This window comes from Lepeophtheirus salmonis, chromosome 5, assembly GCF_016086655.4.
Source record: "Lepeophtheirus salmonis chromosome 5, UVic_Lsal_1.4, whole genome shotgun sequence".
Classification (NCBI taxonomy): Eukaryota; Metazoa; Arthropoda; class Copepoda; order Siphonostomatoida; family Caligidae; genus Lepeophtheirus; species Lepeophtheirus salmonis.
The window spans coordinates 60,315,545-60,336,009 of record NC_052135.2 but is presented as its reverse complement, the minus strand read 5'-3'; the positions used below and the strand labels follow the sequence as shown (position 1 = coordinate 60,336,009).

Here is a 20,465-nt window from a genome sequence, read left to right as displayed (position 1 = left end):
AAATAAATTAATTTCCTGTATTTAATCTAAATAACCCATTAACGCCTAACGTCCTCATATGAGTACGTGCAATATTTTGTATGTTTTTTGGGGATATTGTTTCATATTGAAATAATAAAATATTCATCTTGGTTTAAGTTCTTTAAAAAATATTAATAAAATATTTTTATTATTAAAAAGGTATATTAAAACATCCTTCATTTTCTTTAAAACAAACTCACATAATGTTCAAGTAACCTTGTGTATCTTTTTAACTGTTAACCGGATAATACTTACATTAACTAAAGGAAGGCAATTCCTCTGGCCGGTGATTTTTTCCAAGGCGAGTTTTCCAAAGGCAGATTTTGCATAGACGAGCTTTCTTAGATCTCGTTACAATAGCTTATTCCCCTAAAATAACAATATCTCCACCGACTGCATGTTTTGAAAACACTTATGTTCACATTTAGTCTGTGTTCAATTTGTTTCTTCTCAGTTTTCGAGCCTTTTTTATAATAAATTATTTCATTACAATATTTATAAAATTGTAGCACATTCACTTGGTTGTTTTTTATATCTTGACGGATGTATTTAATAGAGTTTTTTCCCGTATCAATTAGAAAAGTATTAAATAACAATAAAAAATAAGAAGAAAACAGATTTTATTTCTTCATTAGTATATTTATTTCTGTATAAATATCTCTCATTTAATTTGTCATATATGTATATAATTTACATTTGTCGTCAATAATTTGTTGAAACCATTGGTAATATTTAATATTAATAACTTCCATATGGTATCATTTATCATTATTAATTTGATTAATTTTCAGTGTATCACTTCTATTAAAATTTCTAATTAATATTTTTTGTAATTTAATGCCACATATTTAATATACGTTATGATACTCTAAATTATCAATTTAATAGTAATCTACTGCTTCAGGTAAAGTGATAATCATTAGTTTTTTAATACTCATTTTATACCATACCAAATTGATATGATATCATATTAGTAACTTTAAGGGGAGACATTTAAGAGATGTATAATTAATAGGTATAGAAATATGTAAGTTTTACGATGAGTTTCACAAAGTAAATCAAGTATTCATGAATTTTTTTTTTTCAACTCTCTTTTAGTGTTATTTGAAATATAGAAGATTCTCATTTCTAGAGTAGAACCAAATTATATTATATTCTCCAATATCATAACATAATAGAAAACTCATTTTAAAAATAAACCTTAATCAACAGTACCATACGTCTCGCTTCTACCTCTCATCGCGCTCATCAGTGATGAAAATCCGTTGTTTTTTTAACTAGGCCGTTTTTTTAGAATTGGTAATCTGAAGAATAAATTATTTTTCCTCCGCAGTTGTCAATATTATTTAATTCCTGAGTAGTGAAGATTCTTTCCTAAATAGATTCTATTCAATTCAAAACCTGATTTAACATTCGAGCGTGCTCATAACAGACGGAGCGTAACTCTGAGGATTTGTTGCAGAGTTATAATTGTAAATACTTTTTGTACTCAGAGTAGAATTGGGGATTGATATCAGAGTAATTCTAGTTAATGTCCTTGTTTATATATTTTTCTCCACAACTGATAGTAGCTGATCTAATAAAAGGTCATGAGCATTATTCTTTCTCTCCTCCAAAACATTCTTCAAATTGTCAGGGTTACCATGTTGATTTTCGGTGGTTATGTGTAATGAGTGTAGATACCCAAGAACTTTACCTTTAATTTCAAACCTTTATTTGATTCAAGAGACTTGTATGGATTCTGGTATGGCCAATTTAAAATAAAATATATCACTTTCGTATTCTTTTATTGTGAAGATCAATTTTGGTGTCTTTAAGTACAATTTACGGGACACATAGAGGGCTATAATTTGTTGAAGTATACATGGCTCGACAGATAAGCCAACATACTAACAAGTAAAAAAAACAGTAGGGCTAGTAAAAGGTGACCTGTATCAAGCCCATTGGACTACATAATACCGTATCTTAAAAACCACATACCCAAGCAATTTTGGTTTCAAACCATGAAGAGTACTTATTTGTCAACGTCTCATATGTCAAATATACATTAAAAACAAATATTATGGTTAATTTTTATGTAAAATGTATTTTTCTATAAGACAAATTTTGCAATATTTCACATCCTGTGTAGTTTGGAAATGTGTTTTTTTAGCAAAACTGACATTTCTAAGCGCGGAACATAATTTCAATTCCAGAACCAACCAATTTACTAAACTTATTTCGTAAAGTTCGTTTTGTCCTTGTTTTATATTGGAAAAAATGGCATCCTTCATATAGAATCTAATTCAATCAAATATCTCCATTTTATATACAACATAGGTAGTTTATATTTTGTGGTATTCTAGCCTAGTAAATTTTTAAGATGGGGGAAAAATGACTAGCCCTATTGGCTAGTGGCTAATTTTAATAACGGTCAAGCCCTTAATATAAATAGACGATAATTTGTTGAAGAATACAAATTTTATCTGCACTTAATTTTGAAAAAATCATTCCAGCTTGCTTTTGTGTTGACGAGCACACATGTATGCTCTAATAAATAAATTATATTTTAGTTCATTTTATGAATAATGATAATTATTATTATTAGTTAAACAGTCCTCAACATATCGTATGAATAATTTATTATTGTATACCTTCAAATAAATAATTATTAATTAATGGATGTAAGGCATGAAAAGCATATTGGAATGACGTTGGACTTTAATTTTTGTGTAGACTCATATCAAGGAACTCATGATTAAACTTGTCGATGGACTCAAATGGACTCTTTTTATAACCTAATTATAAAGGTCTTTATTCATGATTTGATCAAAAAAACATCTTTTGAAATCATGAAGGAAGTTATTAAATAGGCCGTATAATTAATTAATTGAAAACTAATGTTAATTAGTGACTTACATAAAGGAAATATTTCAAGCATTAGAAAATGGTACGATCCATATATTATTTAATAAACTCCATTCGAAATGCATATTTGGTGTGTCAACATTAAGACAATTTTGAACAAATATCAAGAAAAAGAAAAAAATAATAACAATTTTATATTTTTGCTTCGTATATATACACAACCCAATATTTAATCGACAGATATTCGAATTTGTGGGATAATTTATAATAACCAATAATTTTAGTTATAGTGTAAAACCTTTAATTGATTTAGGAGTCTTATATCGGTCCCAATATGATCTTTCAAATAAAATCTATCAACTTCTTTTATTTTATTTTTATTGTGAGGATTTTTACTAATTAAAGTGCAATTTGCAGCACTTCAAAAGGGTATATCGAAATAATTTCTACGAACGTAATCCGGACTCAATTTTGTGACAACATCATCATCGCTTGTTTATGTGTTGAGGGGCAACATATATGCTTTGTGATGAAAATCCATTGAAGAATGGACATGTTAAAAAAAGAAACCGAAAATCCGCATGGTAACCCTGAAACTTTGAAGACTTTTTTTGGAGGAGAGAAAGAATAATGTTCATGACGTTTCATTCGATCAGCTACAATCAGTTGTAACTAGGAAGAAAAGAGAGACTTTTTGTAGAATTACTCTGATGTCGATCCCCAATAAAATTACATCAATCCTCAATTCTACTCTGAGTACAAAAAGTACTTACAATTATAAATCCACAACAAATCCTCAGCGTTACGCTTCGTCTTTCATAAGCACTAAAACATTAAACCAAGTAGTGCATCGAGAATCGCTCGTCTGAGGTAATAGTATGGTCAAAGATGTCATAATATTTTCGCAAGATGTCGCTTTTATATGACGTCACTCATTTATTTCTTGTACGTAGTATTAATAAGTTTGAATAAGTAATAATACGATTATAATTTATTCTAATCTTAAATATCTTATATTTACATATTATTATAAAGCAAATTAGAAACAAATTACTCCAAAATAATGGGTCATTGTTGTGTCCAAGGATGCAGAAATAGAACTGAGTCAAATTTCCAAAAGATTCAAGGAAATTTTCACTTTTTTAAATTTCCGATTCCCAAAAATCCAAAAGAAGTCGCAGGAAGAAAAAAATTGATATCAAATCTTAAATATTTTCCTAATTGGAAACCAGATGACCATTCAGTAATATGAAAATCATTTTTGAATCATAATTCCTTCTCCATAATTCTTCAAGCAAAAAGTATTTGAATAATGAAATAATGAAGTAAATAAAAGAAGAAACAGTACAGTACTTCACTTCATTCACGAGAGTGAATAGGAAATGATTCTCCAAAATGCTTGAAATAATAATACCTCTAGCGGACAAAAAAAGTAAATTTTAACCAAAATATTTTTTTTCCGCTTATAATGACGTTAGCCTTCGATGCGCTACTTGGTTTAATGCTTTAATGAGTACACACAAATGCTCAATGAGGTTTTGAATATAATTGAATCTATTTAGGAAAAAAAATGTTCACTACTCAGGAAATAAAGAATAATGACAACTGTTAAGGAGATGAAAATTCATTCTTCTGATTCCCAATTCCGACAAAATTTCCGGATTTATATCACATTATATGCTAATAATTGGGTGGAAAAAATTAAGATTGGCAATAGAGAAGGAGAAGTATACATAATTTGGCATTGACATAACATACCACTGAAGGGGCCACAATATTAAGTATTTTAATAAATTTAGGTTATTGCGTTGAGGGTAACATGTTTCCTCATCTCCTATATCATAATGATAAAAACCTTTTAGCTTGTTTTTATTTTGACAGCCCCTATATATGAATGAAGAAATTAATCATTATGCCAACAATCCTTTTTCAACTAGTATATCACAGACTTGGACCCGCTTACATTTTTCCATTCATCTGTTCTTCAGGGAAAATTTTCCATTAAGACTCTCATTCAATAATTTTATTACGTTCATTTTTTTAATAATGAAGGGAAGACCTTAAAATCAATTTTTGTATAAATTTATTTGCATGATGTCACCTTTTTAATTACCACAGATAACGTCACTTTATCATTTTTCTTTGCGCCATAATATGCAATTTTTTCTTTTCTTCTCAGTATTCATCTTGTCAATTAATGAAGGTTGCGTGGTTAGTTATAAAGTAATTCATGAAACTTCAGCACCCTCTAGTGCACAAAAAGTATATCCATAGCCATCACGTTTTAGCAAGGTTTGGCCGGTTTCAGTTTTAGCGGTTCTATCGGTCACAGTCTCGGTTCTTTCATTTCAACGGGTTCGGTCTCGGTTCAGCTACATCGGGCTCTGTTCTTTTTTATACAGGCTCTGTTTGGTAACAGGCACTTAAAGACAGGGGCTTCGCTAGAAAATTCGCTCCCAGGTATAGCTACTAACATGAACCACAGCTATCTTATACGCAAAATGAGTAGTGTCCCAAGTTCCAGAAGGGGCCGGAAAATTAAGGTTGCTTAAGACAGTGGGTTTCAAAGGAGGACGTGATGGAGGCTTGGGGGAGGGGGGAGTGCAGGGAGATAGAAAAATAATGAGGATTGTTTTCAGTCTACACATACATAGTACACATGTTTCGTATAAAGAGGCCTCAGCTAAAAATGTTTTGGTGTAGGAGTCCTTGGCATAATAAAGTTTGGGAAGCCCTGGCTTATGATGTATTATATTTATTATATTATTGCCCCTTCCCCCAAGCTTTGTAATGGACCTGGATCCATTATCTACCTCAACCCTTCTCTCTTTTATTCACACCGTCTGGTTCCTAAAAACCACTTTTCCATATCTATAAGAAGACCTTAGCTATTTGGAACTCAGATACAACTCCATCACCCAAAAGGCACAAGAACCGAGACCAATAAGTAATATATTGCGGTCTTAGTTCGACTTTGTCGGTTCCAGTTCTAGCGGTTCAAGAACCCAACCCGCTAGACCGATAACGGTACAACCTTGTGTGTTAGTCGTTTCGCAACTTGGTTTTAGCTTTGGTCCTAAAGTAAAAGAAATATTTTGAGAACAATACAAAATGAACGTCGTTGAAAGATTTTTTCTGTTAATCTTTCAATTTTGTTCTGTTCCAACACTCAAAAATAATCGGAAAGCATGAACAATGCTCATTTTTGCAATCAATAGCCCCAAAGGATACGTCATAATATGTTATAATAACGAATAGTATTTTATTCTTTAAATATTGTAGTAAATCAATTAAAAACTAAACCATTATTTTATTAAGTAAATTAAGCTATAAATTGAACAAGTATGTTATTATTGGTCCATAGTATTACAATTAATATTTTTTTCTGCTAATAAATTCCCTCACGTTTAATTCCTATTATAAGAACACAACTTACTTCCTTTTCCGCAAATGGTTTAATATTTTTATTATAAAATTCATCATTTTTTCCCTTCACAGATATGAGCTACGTTTTAGAATCAATTCAAATACATTCATATTGTATATGTTGTAGAGTGTGTCTATTTGTACCTTATGATTAATGATTATTATTTACGGGTGTCATCAAAATAACAGACGTATTATAAATTATAAGTAGTATTGTTTCATTCATTATTTATTTGGTCCAGTCCAGGCTTAGAACCGTTCCTATCAATCTCTGGGACCGGTCCTTCGGAATGTCAGTACTAAAACTGATTAAAAAAGAAGAAATTAAGTGAAAAGTCGTCAAGAACAGAACTTTATAAATTTAAAGACTGATATGCAGGACTCTGGCGTCATTGTTTTTTAAAAATTAAAATCTTTGGAAAATATTTCAAATATAAAATTTTTTGGAAAAATATTTCAAAAATCCATAGTTATTCATGGAAATTGTATTTTTTTTTCCAAAAAAAAACAATTTTCAAAATCTAAAGCTAAATATAAAAAATTAAATTTCTTGGAAAAAAATTTCAAAAACTTTATCAAATATTAAATTTTTTTTTAAATTCAACAATTTAATTTCAAATATTAAATTTTTTGAAAAAAATTTATAATATTAACTTTTCTAGTAAAAAGCAAAAATTCCCTAATTTGGGGAGGGCTACATTCCATCCTGCCCACCCCCTGCAGACGCCCCTTGGATTGAACTGGACCAATATTGAATTGGACGGAACTACAGTCTTCATTCCTAACTAAAAACGAAGACAATACTGATTATAAACTCATTATTCGTCTTGAGACTTCGTCCAAGACAGATTTTTTTTTTTATTCGGTTTTAAGGTTTTTTTAGACAGATAATTTGGTCCACACTATTCCAAAATTTAATCGTTTTCAAATTCTGGACAAATTTTCGGTTTCACTATTTAGACTAAATTTTTTCGGTCTTAATCTATGGACCAATTTTCTCCCTTATGCTGATATATTTTTTGTCCCAATATTCACAATTTAGAAACACGCGTGACGCTATGAACAATTTATCTATAGATTTGATCTAGATCAAAAAAAAATTCGTCCCGAGCTAGAATGAACTGCTTCAAAGGAACAAATTAGTTTGGTCTACTCAAAATCAGAAAGGTAACAGATCGGTCTAAGATTTTTAGACCAAACCCAAAGGCTACTCGCCTGTTTATTTGGGGGTGGTAAACTGAAGACTAAATTTTCTTTTCCTAACCTATTGTCATTAGTGTTTAATTCCAGATAATTGAACTTTCTATAATTATATTCAAAATTTGATTGAATATTCGTGTTTCCTCATAAAAGTTGGATTGTAAACCCGAGGATTGGTTGCGGAGTTATTATTGTAAGTCCTTGTTGGACTCAGAGTAGAATTGGGATCGACTTCCGAGTATTTTTTGCCAATGCCCTTGTTAATTTCCTTCTTCTCCATTGTCACAGCTGATTATAGTTGATCTAATGAAACGTCATGAAAGCTAAGCTGCGCACCTCCAAATGCTTACGATTTACGTCCGTAGTTATAAGTGTAAGTACTTGGAGAAGATTTGAAAATCGAAAACAGAGTCATCCCTACCTCTGTCCTTGCTTGATAGTATGAAGGGCATGTGTTTATTTCCTTAATCTCAATTCAATGAATTGTCATAACAGCTAAGCTGCTCTCATCTCAAATATTCTTCAAATTGTCATGGTTATCATGTTAATTTTCGTTTTCTTTTCTTTAACATGTTCGAAATACACATGATTTTTACCACTATACATACTAACAGTTGCATACAAACTTTTCGTATGATGTTGATATAATTAAGACACAGGATTGCTTCCTTAATTGTATCGCAAGTAAAGGTTTCGATTATCATATATACAAGGATCATTTGAATATGCTAGCTAACACAAAATCATGTATACTACAAAAGAATAGAAACATTTAAATAATATTTATTGATAAATTATAGCATACACCCAATTTGCTCTTTAGCTCGTATCTTAAAAAAGGTAATAAGTAATCCCTCCTAAAAATAAATTTAAGAAGGTGCAATTCAATATTTTCATTGCTAATATCATGACTTAATACGTAATGGAAGTAGTTATTTATTAAGTTAATTAGGTACTAATTCATTAAACTTTTGAATCCATCATTTTAAAATGGCAACATTATCATTTGCACTGGATGATAATTATACTGGTTGTTCGAAACGTCTTGAAATGTTATTAAAACGAAAATGTGAAAGGTTTTGTAGGCTTTTTTTATTTATTTTTACCACCTTTCCTCAACAGAGAAACAGAAAAAAAAGAAACAAAATCATATGGTAGATAGGCAAATAAGTACACCATACCAAATGCTATTTATCTCTTAAGTATTCCTAGACTATCGTTGTTATATTATTTTCCACAATCCGACACTGTATAATAATATTGCTTATTTATATACTTTTTAAAGCGTAGCTACACATTTGTAGTCATATATGTCATGATAACTAAAATTTCTTCATAAAAATAATACAATGGCCTATATATATTTATAAATACATATAGGCCTATAAGGGGTCAACAAGAAGTTGTATTCGTATTTCGTGTCCTTTTGGAAAAAAACGTAAGTACAGTTGAGTATAGCTTATTACTTCATTTATTTATCAAAAGAATAAATTATGAAATAGCCATGGCGTATCAAGTTAGACGAGGTAATCGACAGCTGACAACAAATTACATAGGGTATTTTTGTATACGCGAGGTAACTTCTTCCCACAAGAACATACAAAATTATTTATCTCCGGTTAAGAACCACTGTTTCAGCTTAAAAAGTTATTCCTTTTATTCTTTTAGTGCTAATATTTAGCATAAAATGTCTCATAAAACAATAAAAACCACTTTTATGTACTGCCTTATTGCTCTTTGCTTGCTTAGTAGCTCGATAATTTTGTGAGCCACATAGTTCAAAGCATGGGAATATGTTTATAAGTTGTATAATTATATAGATATTTAGCAATATACTCGTATGTAGAAAGATATGTACGTAATGGAAGGGTAATGAAAGTCTGAGTTAAATTATGGCCTTCCTATTTCAAAGGATAATGAGAAGAAAAATGTATTATAATAAAATTATGGTATGTAATTTTGGAAATGCTTTTACACGTTTAATACATTTTCAACAGAGGATTTTCACTGACGTCATAAATTGCATCAAATGACTTTATAAATTAAAAAAAGACTTATCAATTACATAGAATACTACTTCATGCAAATAATTAAAAGTAATATTTGAATTAAATCAAAGTAATATTAACTAAAAGTTCCTACAAATAGCTACTTTTGTACGATTTTATTTTTTATTGGATCAATTAGAGACTCGAAAAGACGGATAATTAGAGACAAATGTTTTATTTTTTTCCATTCTAACTGTTAATCTTTATCTACATCACGGAAATAAAATTATATAACGATGCAATAATACATTTTTAATTTACTTTTTTTGGTCATATATATAATAAAACCAGCCATTAGAGGATATATTTTTGATAGAAGGTAAAGGTTTAAGTACTTTTATTTGTTGTCCCATTTTTACAGTCCATGGTTAACTAATTTCCTTAATATTGATGAAAAAGGGCTTTCATTGTTATCAAACTGGATTGTTTAGGGCCCTAACAAGATTGACATCAACAATGTTGACGTCACATGAAACCGTTCTATATAGAAGATGAGCATTTACCTTCTGTAGCACTGAGTCGCAAAACATTGAGCCAATTGACTTCAGTTATTATGTAAACCTTAGATTACCAACACAAATTAAAGACAATTGGCCTTGATAAAGACATACACGCTTTGGCAAAGGACCAGTGGACTCCAGATATCAGTATTTGGCCACCAATTGAGTTCTCAGATATTTTTTTTTTGTTGTTGTCGTTGATTTTAACCAAGCTTGGGAAAAGAACGCAAAATTGAACGGTATTCCATGGAGCGAACGTTCTATGAACGGAGAAGATTTTTTTATTTTTTATTTTGAATGCTAAAAATGAGATTTTAGCGTTCCTTTCCAATAGTAATTACAAAAAATTCAAGAAATCAAAGCTTATATGTTTTTGTTTTTTTACATTTTTAAATATGATTTAAAGGGCTAATAAAGCAAAAAGGACGCTTGGGAGACCTATTTCGTGGCAGTAGGAGGGGGGGCTGCTTTATTGCAAAGGCTGGGAACTTATTTTTGTTGATGGCGGATCCTAGTCAATGAATGAACCGATTTTAGTCAGTTGTTGCTCATTTGAACGTTAATATTCTCCGAATTATTGTGTTACAAAATCTTGAAACCTAGTTCTCAAATGAGGCCTCCTGACACTATCAAAGTGGAAGTCCTGATTTACTGTCGTAAAGCGTATATGGTACTTCCTTATTATTGGAACTAAGAACGGAACGGAAATAATGGCTGAACAGAACGTTAAAATAGCGGAACTCTTACAAGCCTGATTTCAAATATTCTTTTCAATTATGCTATTAATTCATCTTCAATATAGAGCAACGGTTCTCAACCTTTCTGGTACTGTGACTCCTTGATGATATTCGCCAAGTTGGCGTGACCCTAAGGACAAAATTAGTTCAGTTGATTCTCCTTCAGTGCATTTTTGAAACTAGTACTAGGCCAATATATTGAATTTTACTTCAAAATATCGGAAAATTTATGGGTACAATGTCTTTATTTACAAATTTTCATTAATTGAATTATATTCAACACATCAATTTGATATGACTACAAAAAATTTTGAATTGCAAAAACCATAAAGATCAGTGAGAAGGCTGTGCTTGTTTCTTTCTCGCCCGATCTGAAATCCTTGGAGAAGTCCTTGAAAGGGCAGAACGCAGATAATATTCTACAACAAGTCTGGTTCTTATATTTAGATTTGATAATCAACAAGATTGAAAAGCCTGCTTTGCAATGGTATTGGAAATTGAAGAATCAGGCGGAAATGTAATATTCGACGAAACAGGATATGAATATAATTTTCCTCAAAGAAAGCAGATATGTTCGATAACATGAAAATTCTATTTTCATCTTTTTTTTTTTTTTTTTTTTTTTTTTTTTGCCAATGTTTAACTTTCAACTGGAATGCTCGAATCTTTTCTGACAAATCTCGGCATGTTGAATTTGGACCTTGGAGAAACAAATTTTAATTAACTTGAGATTGAAAAAATGTCAACAAAGATACAATATTGGGAAGTTGGTTCGATTTTTGATTCAAACATATTTTTAATCCGTCATAAATACCAAAAATACGATTTCAAAATTTGTCTCGTGACAAACACTTCATGATATAAAATTATTGGATGCATCCAACTCAGTGCAAAGTTTTGAAAATAGGCAACTTTTTGATGCACTAGCTTTTACAAACTTCATAATACTTGCAACGCTTTGCATTATATTTTGAAATTCTTGTGGCAAAGTCTTCGTTGCTAACCCTTGTCGAGTGTTTCAGTGAATTATGATGAATTTTGGTTATGCATTGATTACCAAACGTTGAAATCCAGACCTACATTCTAGCATTGCTGAAACACTGTCGATACAAACACCAAAACATTTCCACGAAGAATGTCATAATTTTTCAGAATTGAATCGCCTTTGTTAAAGAAAGCGCATGCAATAGTTGTAGTTTAAAGTAGTTCTCAAAAAGAAACCTATCCTTGAAATCGTCTTCATAAATATACAACACGTAAAACTGTTTGCCATATCTGTTGATTAATCAAGCTGGATAGTAAAGGCATTTACCTTAACGTAAAAAAAAATTGTATTGAAAAGTAACAAGATTAGTAATATTTATGCGTGTAAAAAAATATACCTGAGAATATTTTTGGCTTGTTATTTTTATTTTATTTAAATGATATGTTCTATAGTATAAGGGTCAAAAATCACCCCTTGGTCGTTGTTAGGGGGGTTAATCAGTCGGTAGTTCTAGTGTTAATCAACTTTTCCCTTTTGGGAGAATATTTGAAATCCCAAAAATTTGTTCTTGAGCAAAAAAATTATAACTTGACTCCCTGAATAGAATTCAAAATCAAAACTAGATTTATTCTTAAGGGTTTTCTAACGTAAATGTTTAAAAAAATATGAAATTAATTATTTACTGATTAATTTGTCCTTCAAAAATAAAGTATCAACTTCAGTTTTAAGAATAATTTATTCTTATCCTAGATGTGTCTAGTTTTAATGGAATTGTTTGTGTTGATTTATTATTTTTGGGACAGAAAATTGAAGTTTGATTTGTAGAGTTCAATAGTTTCTTGAGGTTGGATTTATAATATTTAGAGATCCCGCCTCGTAATCTGCAGCTATTTTAACATTTGCGAATCTTAATTATAGATAAACATACATATTCTTTTTGTCCCAAGCTGACTCGGTGAGTAAAAACTTGTGACTCTGCTGACTTCCGGCTCACTCATCAGCCATAATTATTACTTTATGGGAATAAGATGTACTGAGCTACTAAAAGTTACATTCTTTTAATCCTTTTAAGCTTATGAATGGGGGTATATAAGTTCGATACAGTCTGACTTATGTTTGCAATTGGTTCTATTTCGGAACTAAATTTAAGAATCTTGTTCATCCCAATGAATTAATTATCCTACTAATGGAACCTTAATGGGGGAATATTTCATATTATTTGATAAAAATTATTCTAATTCCAAATCTATTCAACCTTGTGCATAAATACATGCGACTTTAATACTCTTGGTAATTACTTAAAATTACATTATTTTGATCCTTCTAAACTCATGAATTGGGAATATGAATATTCGATACAATTTGTAAAAAGTTTTCTGTCCTTTTCTGTTCGGCAACTAACATAAAAATACATAATCATCGTTTTGAACTAGTACATTATTATTCGAAGATCAATGGAGGATTTTATAATATTTTATTTCATAATATTTAACTGAAACTTACTACATAATCTTGTACAAATCCGATTTGAAGTTGACACTTTATTTTTAAGGGAAAATTGATCAGTTGAAATTATTTACTTGATAATGTTTTTAAAATTTACTTGATAATGTTTTTAAAATTTACTTTATAAAACCTTTTAAAATATATATACTTTGATTTAGATTTGTATAAATTAAGTAATTACATCATTTTTTGCTCAAAAACAATTTTTTAGGGTTTAAAATATCATTAAGAAGAAAGAATTGCTTAAAATACCACGTGATGTTAATATAGAATTACAACTCCCACAAATATTTATTGCCTTATAATTGTACAAAGTTCATATGAGTTCACCAAGTCGAATTTATTGTTCTAAATTATATTTTTTATCACAACAGGTTGCGTAATTTGAGCTTGTGCTCCTCCAGAGAGTATAAGAACCACTGAGCTAATTTATTATTGATAGCTAGATACACAACCCAAGGAGTACAACCTGGCTATAGAATGAAAAGGAGAAAAAGAGTGAGTTACCCTATGTCAATGTGTTCTAGTAACATTGGAGTTAGCCTTCTGCTGTTGGCAGCCATCTTGAGTACATATTTGTCCGTAACACTCTTTAGTGACTTTAGTCTTTACTCTTTACGTATTCATTAATAAGTTAATACAAATTATTGTTGCATACAAGTCGAGGATTACCATGTCTTGTGTCGCATTTGGTTGCAAAAACAAATATGCTGCTGGCAAATTAATTTCATATCATCGTTTTCCGACCCAGGATCCAGAGAGGTGCAGACAATGGGTAAGGAACCTCAAGCGAAATAACTTTACTCCCAAAAAGTTTTCGAGAATTTGTTCGGAACATTTTACTCCGGAATCCTTCAATCGGACTTTGGACGTTGTAAGGCTGAGAGAAAATGCTGTGCCTACTCTATTCAAAGCATTCCCGCCTCGCCTTCAAGAAGAAGTTGCAAGAACTCTTCGAAAACGCAAGTCTCCTACAAGGAGATCCTCCTTAACTCCTAAAAAGGTCAAACCATCTCCTGGACTCAAGATAGATATTTCCCTCTTTGAGGCTAAGGAAAATGTGCAATTAGATCATCCTTATTCTCTACCAACAGCTCAAGTCATTAAGGAAAAGCTCCAATGGCAAACGAATATGATTTCCGAGCTTGCAGACCGTTCTAAAAAATATAGATGTCAACGGAATAAAATCTCCAAGAAGTTAGGAAACATGGTTGACGTTCTCAAAGACCTGAGGTCCAAGAGAATGCTATCAGAAGAGGCTTTATCCATTCTTGATACAATGTCTGACGTTCCTAAAAACCTTTTAAAAAGGATGCAAATGGGAAGTGGTGTAAAGGGAAGTCGCAGTAGCTACTCAGCAGAGCTCCGAGCATTTGCTTTGACATTGTCATTCTACTCGATAAAAGCATATAATTATGTAAGAAAGACCTTTGATTTATGCCTACCTAGTCTTAGTACCATTCGAAACTGGTCAAATAATGTCTGAGATGACTCCATTCAATCAATATAAAAGTAACTTCATTAACTTGCGGTAGGTCTAGTAGCCATCAAACTATGTTTAAAAAATCGGGGCTAATTTGGAACCAGACAAGGAGTTTCGAACATAGTTTTTTCACCACCTGTGATCGCGACCATAAAGTTTTAATGGACACATGTCATTGTGTAAAATTAGTCAAAAATACGTTTACATCTATCAAAGTTATGGGGGATAAAGATGGTAGAAGGGTTGAATGGAGGTTTCTCGAAGAGTTTTCATAATACATTACGGTCGATTCATCCTATTTATATTAATTTCACTTTAAACCCTATTATTCCTAATTATATTTCAGGATCATATAGAAAGATTTTTCTGTGCTATATGATCACATTTAGGGAATAATAACAACTCGACTTGAACAATTTTTTCCTCCATTTATAAGCGGCTGTTAGTCAGACATCATGTTTCCAACGGCGGTGGAAATTGCATAAGACTCGATGATTCTTTTGCACTCTTCACTTCATCGAAGAACAAGAAGACAGAATCAGAAGTCATATCATACCTGGATGATGAAGATTTATGCCTGATTAAGAAATATGGCCTGGAAGAAAAACATTTACTTTTCCAAGACCACTATTATTATAATATGCCTTCTTTTGTGCAAAGCCTTACACAATTCAAAGAATTCGTGGTTGCTCACATGAGTGGATATGTAGTGAGGGCAGTTTCCATGTTCTTAATATGCCGTAAGTGCTTGGAAGCTTCTTTACTGTCATAATCCATGTAATTAATACAATTCTTAAATTGCGAGGAAATCCAATGACTCCATCATCTATCAAAAAGTGTTTTTTGAAATCTGTATAGAAACTGAAAAATGTCTCTTGAGACTCAAAATTCAAGGAGTTCTTAAGACCATAGCTGCTGTGATACAAAACACTATACCAGCCGTGTCTTACAAATATACAATTATACATCCTAGATATTTAAGGAACTTGAATCTCATAGTCATGACAGCTCACCATTAAATAACCATATCCTTAAATTACATAAACCTATTATCTTGACATATTCTAAAATTAGGCTTTATTATGAAGCCAGCCTCATTTCTGAGCATTTTAAACAATAATTTATACGGAAGCCTCTTTTGAAACAGATTCTTTTTCAGAATAAATTATTCAAAGGTCTTAAATATCTTGTGTATATTATATTTGTATTTTCTAAAAATAAATATCTTAGCAAAGATTGTTGTAATAAAAATATTCTAGTTTATTGTTGGTTTTGATGCAGCATAGCTTCTCAAAGAAGCTTTATTGTATAACATTTATTATCAATGATAAGTATAAGGTCGCGGAGCAAGATGTTAAGTGAGTGTAGACGCTGAATGTTGAGCATGTATGCTTAAATAAGAGAAAATAAAAGAGAATAAAATGCTTTAAAACTATAAGAAGGATTCCGATTATAGGCATTAACAGACGACATAGTAGATAAATGAATTTGGATTAAAAGGGCAGGGAAAATAACTCGAAACCTATTATTATCTTATAGACTTGTACAGCTTCAAGAATATCGTTGTACTTACATTGTGTGAAGTGAGAGAGAAGTCGCTTATATATCTTCATATACAAATTATAGGTAACTAACATGGCTGATGACGGTTGACACTCCTTTTCTTTGCCTATTGAGTATCCAGTCATTATATAGGTCGGTGATAAGAAGTAATGAGATCTATCTGGAGTGAACCAAGGGTCAATCACTTAAACTCATGTAGTGGGAAGTATATTATTGTCCTTTAATATTACCCACATCGTTTTTGTCCACTTTACCATAATCATTTTACCGGACACCAAATGAATCCTCCTTTACATCATTGGTGTTGTTTTTTTCAGCTATTATTAATTTAGAATTCTTAGTTTTTTTGATGTATTGATTTCTTATTTGTCAGAGATTTCGAAGGAAACGCATTAAGTCTAAGTTTTCTGTTAATCTTTCCATTAAAGGATGGATAGTAATCACTTTCATGAAAGCGATGGGATCAAGCAATAGAATTTGATTTAGGCATCTACAAAGATTCATGTTGAGTAATTTTTACCCATTTTTATTAGCATATTTGAAGACTTTGGAAAACGATGAAGCCCTACTCAAGAAGGCAGTTTTTTTATTCATTCCCGTCCGACATAAAACAAAAGAGCACTTGCTGACCATTTTTAACACTTAATTTCAACAATGAATATTGAATACTGAGTAATAAATCTCAACAAGGATTATCATATTAATAAACTACAAGAGTGAGTTAAGCTGGTCAGATTGAATTGAAGGAACTTTATTCAATAAAGTAAGTAAATTATTTATTGCATACATTTCCAGAAAAATATGATTGTTTAAAGAGGCAAACTCTATTTTACATATGGTTTAATGTACAAAGTTATTATATTAACTATAATTCAGGAAGACTTTAATTAAGTGTTTTCAAATATTTTGGTGAGTTATAATGTACAAGAATAGTTATACAAAGTCTACTTTACAAACTGAAGTCTGCGATAAATGTGGCATGGATAGATATAAAATTGCTAAAGGGACAGCTTTTAATATTTGTATAAATAACTATTTATCAAACAAAAATAATAGGCTACATACAATTAGAAGAAGAAGACAGAACTCGATAATTGCAATCAAAAATATTGTTTTAAATATTAGATTTATAATTATTACATTTACCAGGCTATGTACCCGGATATATTAAACAATACATTGGCTTGAGATTCTTCTATAGTAAAATTAGAATGAGAAAATAAATATATATATTTTGAACAAATTAAATGATGTTTTTATTTTCATATTTATGCTTATTATTTGATTTTCATTTAATATTCTTAAGTTTCTAATATAAATTCCTTTCTTTATTTATTAAAAATATATACGTAATATTAGCATAATGATATTATGTTTTATGAAATGAAAAAAAGTCGACTTTGGAAGGTACAGGTCTCAAGAGTTTCAACGAAGGAGCTGTAGATGAGAAACTCTTTGTTCCTCATTGAGTAATAAATTGGGGAATTATTTCTTTTTGTGGAACTCTCCAGTTCCAAAGAACTATTTATATGTAATATCAGAATAGAAAATGCTTTTGTACACCAAATATTTGAGACACTTTATCTTTACGAGTCTAGCACTTATATTAAATTATAATTTGTATATTAATTCTGATGACGTCAGTGGTCTTCTCTTTTTACGGCATGACGTAATAATAATATCAACGTTAACAATAACAAACATCATGAATAATGATAGATATCCATGGTTGTAGATGTTCTGTAGACATTGAATTGAATTTATCATTTTCTTGAATTAAAATTAAAAGTTAATACATAAACAAGTGCAAAAATGAGTGGAGAAAAGCAAACAGAGGTCAAAAACAACCTTCGACGATCCGGGCGCGTTACTCGTGCTCCATCTATGTATTTAGCATCGCAGCTGGATATTTTGAAATGGACACCTCGAGAAAAAGAAATCCTCCTTGAGGGTTTGAATAAGTATGGAATGAAGGACTTTAAATTTCTCTCTGAAGAAGTACTTAATGGATCTAAAACACCAGATCAAGTTAAACTTTTCATAAAATCAGAGAGAAAACGTTATCATAAAGAGTGTGGAAAGTTTGGTATGTTATTAGTATTATAATTTATATTATCTGATTGGGGACCGGTACTTTAACCTTCAACTATTTTTATTCCAGATATGTAATGTTTATTAGTATAAAACGCATTGAAAGGTTGTTTTCTTGCCGACTATTATATTTTTTTGTCAATACATGAGTCTTTCCAATATGAAAGTTCCATCATGTCAATTCTAATTGTTAACGGATAAGTGATTAGCACTTCTTCCTTTCGAATCTTTGTCGTAAATATATATTTCTACTTTTATTATTACACTAATTTTATTTCATATTGTGTAACTGGTTCAAACTCATTCCGTGGTGAGATGTCGATAGTACATATTTATGTATACATTGAAATTTTAAGGCATAATTCCATCATTATAGCAGAAAACAATGGCCCAATGTGTTTTATAGTTATACACATTACATATTTTGATTAAAAATTTAAGAAAGAACATCAATTTCTGCCAAAAATAACGACTAATTATTTCTTAGATTAAGGCAAAACGGCTTTAAGACGAAATGTCTTATGGGGAAAGTATCTAGCGTCATCTGATAGATATTGAATTGGATACTAATGATTAATGCCGAATACTGAAGAATGCATATAATATCAACATGAATAATTATATTTGTTCAATAATTAAATACATAATTATCCTTTTCAGAAGCAGCTAAAGAAAGTGAAATACCACTTAATCGATGGATATCCGCCATGGACAAAAACAAATTTGACTCTGGTGAAGTCTTGTCCCTGATTTTCCATCTATTTGCTCAATATGAAGAGCACCCTGATAATGTACACTCTGAAATATACAATGCTCTATCCAAAGTCTTAAATAAAGAACCCATCATCGAATTAAGTGAATTGGGAAGACATAAATTGATTGAACTTGTATATAAACTTAGAAAAAATGTTCAAGAGAAATTCCCAGATATTTACTCCACCATTGTCTCATTAGAAAGCAATAGAAAATTCCCTTTTCCTTCGGAAGTCCCATCTACTTCCTCTGCCTGTGAGCTTTTATCATCTTTAGTTGAGTCCAATCCATTAGGACTCCCCTACTCACATTGGAATATTCCCAATTAGTCAAGGTCTATTTTTTGTATGTCTATGATTTAATTTTTAATTATGTTTTGGAAATAGAAAGTGAAATACAGCTTAAGAACTTTCCCTTCTTGTTTGGAAAATATGCTCGCATTTTGTTTGAACCTCTAGTAAGATAATCAAGGATGTAGTTATGACTCTTTAATCACTTTAATTAATCATTACTAGGGAAGAAAAATTATCTAAATCCTCATGAGTGTAAATCAAAAAGAAAAGTATATGTTGGAAACTTTGATAACGACATATCTGCTGACAGAGATTTTCCCCTTTTTTTTTTTTTTTTAAATATATGCCCACTATGAAAACGGTAGTATTCTTTACTTGCTAAACTTGTTGTGTCCATCCTTATTTAGGATTGAAGACAGCAGTTTTGTTCCTTTCAGTCATCAAACTGATAAAGTTCGTTCCTTGATTACATCACTCAACTTTAGCTCTTCGTTTTTAATCAGTTCTATAGTACTGACAGTCCGAAGGACCGGTCCTAAGACCTAACTGAACTACACCAAAGAAATAATGACTGACATAACACTACTTTTGAGTTTTCAAAATAGAGAAAAATAATTAATAAGAACAATCAGGGACGCTGTTAGCTTTAATCGTTTTTGAAAAAGTATGACCACGAGGAATTTGACAATTTTCGCATCCCTAATAATTACACTTTATTTTTATTGACAAAAAATACAATTCTTTTTACTGGTTTCTAAACTTGTTTTATATGGTTGTAGCTTTAAAATTATGCCTATGTTAATTACTTTGTTTTGATTTAAACTTATTCTACTTTACGTTTCTAATTTAGCAAATGAAAAAAAAAAAAATCAGAGTACAAAACGATATTTGTTATTTTTAAAACTTAATGACTATATATTTTTTTATGGTTACCCTTGACCCAGGGCTGTGGAGTTGGGTAAATAGAATGTCCGACTCTGATTCCAGTATTTTTAATGTCACCGACTACTAC

General features: G+C 30.7%; 2 protein-coding genes across 2 annotated transcripts; both read left to right on the top strand.

Moving 5' to 3' along the window:
- The first annotated feature begins 13,835 nt into the window (after nucleotides 1–13,835).
- Nucleotides 13,836–16,004, top strand: LOC121118189 (THAP domain-containing protein 1). The gene has a single exon (XM_040712738.2). It carries the CDS (start codon nucleotides 13,944–13,946, stop codon nucleotides 14,754–14,756), a length of 813 nt encoding a protein of 270 aa, XP_040568672.1. The 5' UTR covers nucleotides 13,836–13,943; the 3' UTR covers nucleotides 14,757–16,004.
- Nucleotides 16,005–17,990: 1,986 nt separating this feature from the next.
- LOC121118190 (uncharacterized) lies at nucleotides 17,991–19,592 on the top strand. The gene is made up of 2 exons (XM_040712739.2): nucleotides 17,991–18,402; nucleotides 19,068–19,592. The coding sequence occupies exons 1-2, from the start codon at nucleotides 18,129–18,131 to the stop codon at nucleotides 19,487–19,489; spliced, it is 696 nt and encodes a 231-aa protein (XP_040568673.1). The 5' UTR covers nucleotides 17,991–18,128; the 3' UTR covers nucleotides 19,490–19,592.
- Nucleotides 19,593–20,465: the final 873 nt, after the last annotated feature.

Coding starts and splice junctions, on each gene's coding strand:
- LOC121118189 (XM_040712738.2), top strand. CDS start 13,944: ATGTCTTGTGTCGCATTTGGTTGCAAAAACAAATATGCTGCTGGCAAA.
- LOC121118190 (XM_040712739.2), top strand. CDS start 18,129: ATGAGTGGAGAAAAGCAAACAGAGGTCAAAAACAACCTTCGACGATCC. Junction 18,403..19,067: donor TAAAGAGTGTGGAAAGTTTG/GTATGTTATTAG, acceptor TATCCTTTTCAG/AAGCAGCTAAAGAAAGTGAA.